A 7,213-nucleotide genomic window follows, 5' to 3' on the forward strand; every position below is an offset into this window, starting at 1 on the left:
GCAAGGCAGTTGCAGAGGAATTGGCAGGATTTCTCCTCACGCAAGTCATAGATGAAGGCGGAGAATTTTTCCATCCTATGAACCAATAGCCAGCTCCCTTCTCTATGCAAGTATACAGCTATAGGAAACGAACTTCAAATTATGTAATGATAATCGGTCGAGTACTTCGTGTTACATGTATATATGTACTTTTATTTGGTGCATCAACATTTAGCCGCAAACACAGAATCGGAAACACTTAACCGCAAACACGGAATCGGTGTTTCCGGATACGTGTTTTCGATTACGTGTTTTCGATTCCGTGTTCGTAAAAAACGGAACACGGACACACGGAATCGGAAACACGGAATCGGAAAGACGTAAACGGAAATACGGAACCGGAAACACGTAAACGGAAACCCTGAAAATACGGAACACGGAAGCACCAAAATACGGAATCGGAAACCCTGAAAAGAAAAGGAAAAAAAAAGAAAAAAAGCATTAGGACCGGTTGGTGTTAGCAACCGGTTCTAAAGGTCCTCCGCCTGCGCGCACTCTTCGGCACCCACGTGGAGGGGGGGGGGGCTTTAGTCCTGGATACGTAGCACCGGATGTGTATCCGGGTCCAAAGGCCCTTACCAACCGGTTCTAATACCCCTTTCTCCACTAGTGGGGACTACATACGGATGTATATAGACATATTTTATAGTATAGATTAATTCATGTTGCTTCGTATGTAGTCATTTAGCGAAATCTCTTAAAAGACTTATATTTAGGAACGGAGGGAGCATAGGGGCACTTAGGTGCCCCGAACGGAATGTAGATTCGAGTGTCATTTGAGGCCCTTTTGTGATGCAAGCAAAGGCCTTCCTTGTCCTTGACGCTCTTGTTGATCACGCAAAATAATGTGTAGTTGGTACTACATGTGCGAGCATCATCAGCGTTGCTATGATTGTGTGGAAGATTGGCATGAAAGCCACACTAATTTGCAAGTGTGCCGGCCACCGATTGCTTCAAATCAATCACTAGCTACCGTTGACGGTGCCCATATTTTTTTGCATTGCATTCATTAGGCCGTCACGCGTACGATCGGTGATCGTGAGCTCGTAGGTGCACATCTTCTTGTACTCTGCGTACAGAGTGAGACAGTGAGTGTACGTTGCTTCTGAAGTATATTTTTTTTCAAATTGATATTCTCGGTATCGCATGCGCATGTTTCTGCCGTGCATCACGTGCCCACGGGTCCTGTCATCTCCCGTGTATACAGTGTCATCTACTATAGCTTGTATACGTGGTCCGGCCACTTGGCGTGGCTGCCTTGGCCGGCCGGGGATCGCCGCCGTCGGGCACGCGTCGCCGTCGATGGCGCTCCCTCCTGGCTGGCCTCCCAGTAAAGTGGCGCCCCGTCGTCTTCCTCCCCGTGAAACCAACGACGTGGACGCGTGTGGTGCGTCGCCGCCGCCCGTTGCGCGCACAGCAGGACGCCGTCGAGCCTCCAACCACACGTACGTACCACCAGCAATTAAGCCTACACAGTCACGGTGTACTACTTCGTTTGGAAACTGTGCAGCAGCAGCAGATCGCTCTCACGGCGTCAATGTATGGCCGCTAGCATTCCTAATGTACAAATTCTGCTGTACTGTACTAGGACACACAAGAACGAAAAAAAAAAAGGACGTGTTCTCACTCGCCACCACACGCTGCCGTTCACACTTCCGCCATCGCCGGTGATGTGCGACGGCTGATCGACGGAAGGTATGCACAGCGTTTGGTTCACACCCCACACCAATTTTTAATTTCCCATCAAGTTCTGTTCAACTAATCGATCAATTAATCACAGTATTACTAGTATTAACCTACCTACTCAACCCACCGATGATCACCAGCTCAAAAAAAAAAAACCAAGCTTCAAAGTTCAAGCACGAATGGGATTCGAATCGCCGAATTTATAATAATCTCGCGCGCGGCCGACCGTCGTCGTCGTCGTCGTGGTGGTGGGTCGTTGATCAGTAGGGGTGCGCGTGGCCCCGGCTGATGCCGTTGACGTTGGCGAAGAACCCCACCAGCTCCTCGCGGTACGGCAGGAACGTGCGCCGCGGCGTGGCTCCGTTGCCGCCGCCGTAGGCCATCCGGTGGGCGGCGGCCACCGTGCCGATCTCGCTGCCCTTCTTCTTGGTGCCGCCGGCATCCAGGTTCGTCGTCGGCGGCCTCGCCCTCGGCCTGGGCTCGTGCTCCTGCTGCTTGGGCTTGGGCGGCGGGTGCGGGTTGACGGGGAGGAAGAGGAACTTCTCCTTGCCGTCGCTCTGGCTGCGGCCGACAACGAGGTTGCTGATGCGGCGCCACCGCGCCACGGACGACCCCGTGGACCTGCTCTTCCCGGCCCGTGGCGACTCCGACGGCTTGCCGCCGCCCGGCGCCCACACGCAGTAGCTCTCCGGCGCGGCGCCCTCGAGGCCGCCGTCCCCGTCCCCGTCTTCAGTGGTGGCCGCGGACGACGACGACGCCGTGGACCCCGTGCTGCTCGACGAGGAGCTGTTCCACGCGCGGGACTCCTCGAGGAAGAGCCGCCCGAGCTGCCCCCTCGTCCTTCGCTCCGGCGCCGGCGCCGGCGCCGGGGCGAGGCCGACGTCCCCCGCTGAGCTTGACGGGCGTCGGCCGAAGACGGGGTAGAAGGCGACGGGGCGGATGCGGCCGTCTGCGAAGAGGTCGTCGGCCGGCGCGGGAGAGCCGTGGTCCCTTCCGATGCCGAGCAACGACGGGAACTCGAACTCGAACTCCCCGTCCGTGGACTCCTCCCCCGACGAACACGAGACCGCCGGGGCCGCGGCCGCACCCGCAGCGTCGTCGACATCGACGGCCTGATCCTGGTCTTGCGGTTCCCGGCGCCGGGGGATGACAACTCTCTCCTCCATTGCGACCGCCGGCGCTATGCGTGCCCGCTCTCCGGCGCGGCGCGTGGAGAGAGGCAGAGGCAGAGAGGAGAGGAGAGGAGGCGGGTGGGGGATGATGCCAGGGTGGGAGGAAGGAGGGAGGGAGAGAGCGGCGTTTATAAAGGTGGTGGGGGTGGATTCGCTGTGGCCGCGACGGCGATGGATGGATCGTCCCGGCTTCGAGAAGGGGTGGCAGTGGTACCGGACGACTGACCAAAGACCATTCGGGTCGTGTACTACAACAATCTGCTTTTGCTCTGGTATGGTACTCTATGGTGCAGAGTTTGGTGCAGGGTGGACTACTCTGCTTCTGCTTCTGCTTGGATTATTCTTCCCCTTCTCCTTGTCCGTGAGCGGTTCACGGGTTCCAGGTTCGGTTTGTTTACGCGGGAGAAGAATTCTTTACTTGGTTCCCGGTTGTTTACGCACGCACGCAGGTAAGGAAGTAGTATAAACTGGTAAAGTAATGTGCAGTGTGTACGATGATTGTCTCTAGAAGGGGGGAAGGATTCTGGATCAGCATGGGTGGCAATCGAAAAGTCGGTTAATGCGTTTTTGTGCACGGGAAAATTGGCTTAAGTAAGTCAATACTTCTGGCAGCTCGTTATCGGTTGTCGCGTCGCCGGATGGGAATACAATCTCCGGTGCAGATCATACAGTAATCAATGATGATTGCTCCAAGTTCACTCGGAGCAATTCTCTAGTTAGAGCATCTCCACCACACGCCGCGTGCCCTAAAAAAACATAAAGCATCGAAACAGTCTTTTTTTTAGCTTGCGAGATAGTGCTTACTCCAGCAGCCGCTGTAAAATACGGAGCGACGTTATAGCTTTAGAGACACGTTAAATTTACAACTCACATGTTCAGAACAAATAATATATCTTCATGAATTAATACGCCACGCCTTTCCAAACATAAAAAAGTAAATAATAAAAATTCAACTACTTCATCGGCCAGCTCGAACGTATAAAACGGATACGAGGGATCCAGTTATAGATGCTCTAAATCAGATGGCTTCGACGATACACTACGTCAACCTGATGAGTAGAGGTGCATGGACGGTAGGGTGTGTCAAGGTGTCCATGATGAAGACGGTATGGCTCTCGAGCTTCAGATCAGATTAGGGGCAAAGGCTAGCGTTTTGTTGTCTTTTTAGTTTTTTCTGATCGGTTTGTACGTGACTCCATGATTCTTGTGATATAACTAACACATAGAATCTTGAAAAAAAAACATGTATGTAATCACACTCGATGCTCCACGGGTTTGGTTGCTGACGAACAAAGTGGAATGATACATCATGATTCCATTTCATTAGAACGGGTTGGTTCCGTTTGTGTGTTTGTTTGCACACGACATGTGGAATGGAATGGTGACGTTTTGATGTTTGGTTTGAATGATGGAATGAAATGGATTTGATTCTCCTCACCCATTGTAAAATAACATATGAACATATGACATCAACGATATCAACAACTATGTGGTCTTTGCACCCAAATAATATGCATAAGGTCATACATTCATAGTATGGACAAGAATCAAGAATATATGAAAAATAAAAAGAAGACGATATGCATGTGATCATGCCACGGTGAGGCTTGGTCCCTACCATCGCCGAAGTTGCCCCTCACCAACTCGCCGAGATTCAAGACCGCCGCCCCGCAGCCCTCGTCCGTCGTGCCTCGTGCGGCATTCAAGAGAGGAGAAGACGAGACAGAGGATCAGCTAGCCACACAGATCTAGGGAGAGTAGCAGTCGGCGTCCCAGACCAAGGGAGAGTAACAACCGACAATGTGGATAAGGAGAGAAGTAGCGGCACCGCAGATCGGGGGAGGGAGAGATGAGGAGACACAATCGACTATCGGGGGCAGAGACAACAAAGAGCAACAACCGGTTCCGCGTGATTCCTATGAACTGGAGGTCTCGGCGCGTTTCGATATTGGGCGAATATTCGCCTGGTGGGAACAACTTGGTTCCGAATCCACCTACGAACCAAACGCAAGAACGAGGTTGCAGGGTAGGTCCGACCCATGTCGCTCCACCTCATGCCGGGAACAAAACACACTATAAGTTTCTGATACATGTGCCTCCATTCAGCATGGCATCCGCGAAAAGGTTCTCTTCGGGAAACAAAGAGGTAAAGTAAAAGCCATCATTGAAGGTGATGAGAACTTCAAATTCTTCCACGTTTCTGCCTCTCAGAGGTTCCGCAAAAACAACATCGCCGTCCTTAAGGACAATGGGGTTGAATTCTTTGCCCATGACACCAAGGCTACCATCCTCCATAATTTCTTTCACCATCTTCTCGGCACTCATAAACAACTCAACTTGGCTTTTCCCCCTTCAAAACCTCTACCCGACGCAACTCCCTCAGCTTCGCAACCTGGATTCTCACTTCTCCCCTCAAGAAATCCAAGATGCCTTCCTTCAGATGAACATTAATGCTAGCCCTGGATGTAACGGCCTTGGGCTTGGTTTCTGCACCCAATTTTGGAACAACATCAAGCATACGATCCTTCCTTTTTTTGAGGACTTTGCAAACCTTTGTGTAGATGTCAAATGCATTAATAGAGCACACATGATTCTGCTCCCGAAAAAATAGTCAGCAAGATCCCCTCATGGCTTCACTCCTATATCCCTACAGAACTAATACCCCCAAGGCGATTGTTAAGGTTACTACCAACAGGATAAAACCCCTACTTCCTCTTTTGTCCATGGAGACCAAATTGGCTTCATCTTGGGCATATGCATTGATGCGAACTTCATCTATGCGGTCGACATCCTCTGCGTTTGGCACAATCGTAAGGCGTCCACTATGGTTTTCAAACTTAACTTTCGGAAAGCCTTTGAATCTATTTGTTGGGAGTCCTTTCTCTTCATTCTCCTTTCTAGAGGTTTCCCACCTACCACCGAAAGTTGGGTTCAAATTCTGCTTGTCTCTAGCAAGAAGTAGTGCTGCTAAATGGGACTCCGAGTCAATGGATCAACTATAAGAATGGTCTTCGGCAGTGTGACCCGCTTTCACCCTATCTCATCATTATTGTCGCACACCTTCTCCAACTCCTAATCATTCAGGCTTTCTCGCCCGACTACCTCTGCCATGCAATCTACCATGATAGACCTCAAAATGTTCTCCAGTATGCTAATGACACCCTAATCATTGCTTGTGTTTCTATCCATGTCGCTACCAAACTCAAAGGCATCCTTGACAAGTTCACCCTCGCTAGTGGCCTCTCTATCAAACTCCATACAACTACCTTCTTGCCCTTGAACATAGACCCCATAATTAGCCTCAACATCACCCAAACCTTCGGTTGTGACCTATCCTCCTTCCCCCAAATTTATCCAGGCCTCATTCTTCCTCACACGCGCCTCCCGCCTTCTGCTTTTGAACCCCTCATTCAACGCTTTGTGAAATACCTCTCCGGATGGTCGACAAAACTTCTCTCTCATGGAGCCAGATTACCCTAATGTGCTACACTCTTGATGCCCTACCACCCAATTTATGTCCGTATTCAGAATGCCCAAGAAGATTATCAAAATGTTAGATGTTATTCGTAAATCCTTCTTCAGGATGGCCGATCAAAACTGCTCTGGAGCTAAACGCCTTACCTCATGGAGAAATGGGTGCACCCCCAAGCCAGTGGGCGGCCTAGGCATAAAAAAATTGACTCTTCAAAACAACTGCCTCCTCATGAAATTCGCTTCCAAACTTCTCCAAAAACCTGACCTGCCTTGGGTCAAGTGGTTCTTCCAATACTTCTCTTGACCTCACGGTTAAGCCCTGCAACCCCCACTACCTCTAGAAAATCACTAACCATTAGCTCTACCTCCTTCGTAAATTTTCCTTCGTCCCTACTAACAACGACACTTCCACCTTCTTCTGGCTTGATGCTTGGCTTTTGTCGACTCCGCTCGTAGAAAATACCCCACCTCTTCTCTCACTCCACTTCACCCTCTGTCATGTCGAAGAAACCGCCTAAGTCATTGGCTTCTACCGATCTTGCGTTTGTTTCATCTTTGTTGTAGGATGTTACCACAAGTGAAGCGCCCGACAACAGGTTCCTCACCCACGATTCTTCGTTCACCCTGAAGTGCGACTACTCATTGCTCTCCTCCGACCATGAGCTTGATCTCAATGCAAGGTACATCTAGGGCTGGCTTCTCACTCGTGACAAGCTAAGCACGATGTCGAACTTACATCGCAAGACCATCACCTCGGTGTCGTCTTGCCATTGCTGTGATATATCTTCTGAGGACGTGACGCTCCTGGCTCTCCTCTACCCATGCGCGGCTCAGGTCTGGTC

At 50.9% G+C, this 7,213-nt stretch overlaps 1 protein-coding gene across 1 annotated transcript; it reads right to left on the reverse strand.

The window, feature by feature from the left end:
* Positions 1–1,787: 1,787 nt before the first annotated feature.
* On the reverse strand, positions 1,788–3,077 carry LOC123420586. Its single transcript, XM_045107391.1, has one exon. It carries the CDS (start codon positions 2,889–2,891, stop codon positions 1,986–1,988), a length of 906 nt encoding a protein of 301 aa, XP_044963326.1. The 5' UTR covers positions 2,892–3,077; the 3' UTR covers positions 1,788–1,985.
* Positions 3,078–7,213: the final 4,136 nt, after the last annotated feature.

Source organism: Hordeum vulgare, chromosome 1H (assembly GCF_904849725.1).
Source record: "Hordeum vulgare subsp. vulgare chromosome 1H, MorexV3_pseudomolecules_assembly, whole genome shotgun sequence".
In the NCBI taxonomy this organism is placed as follows: Eukaryota; Viridiplantae; Streptophyta; class Magnoliopsida; order Poales; family Poaceae; genus Hordeum; species Hordeum vulgare.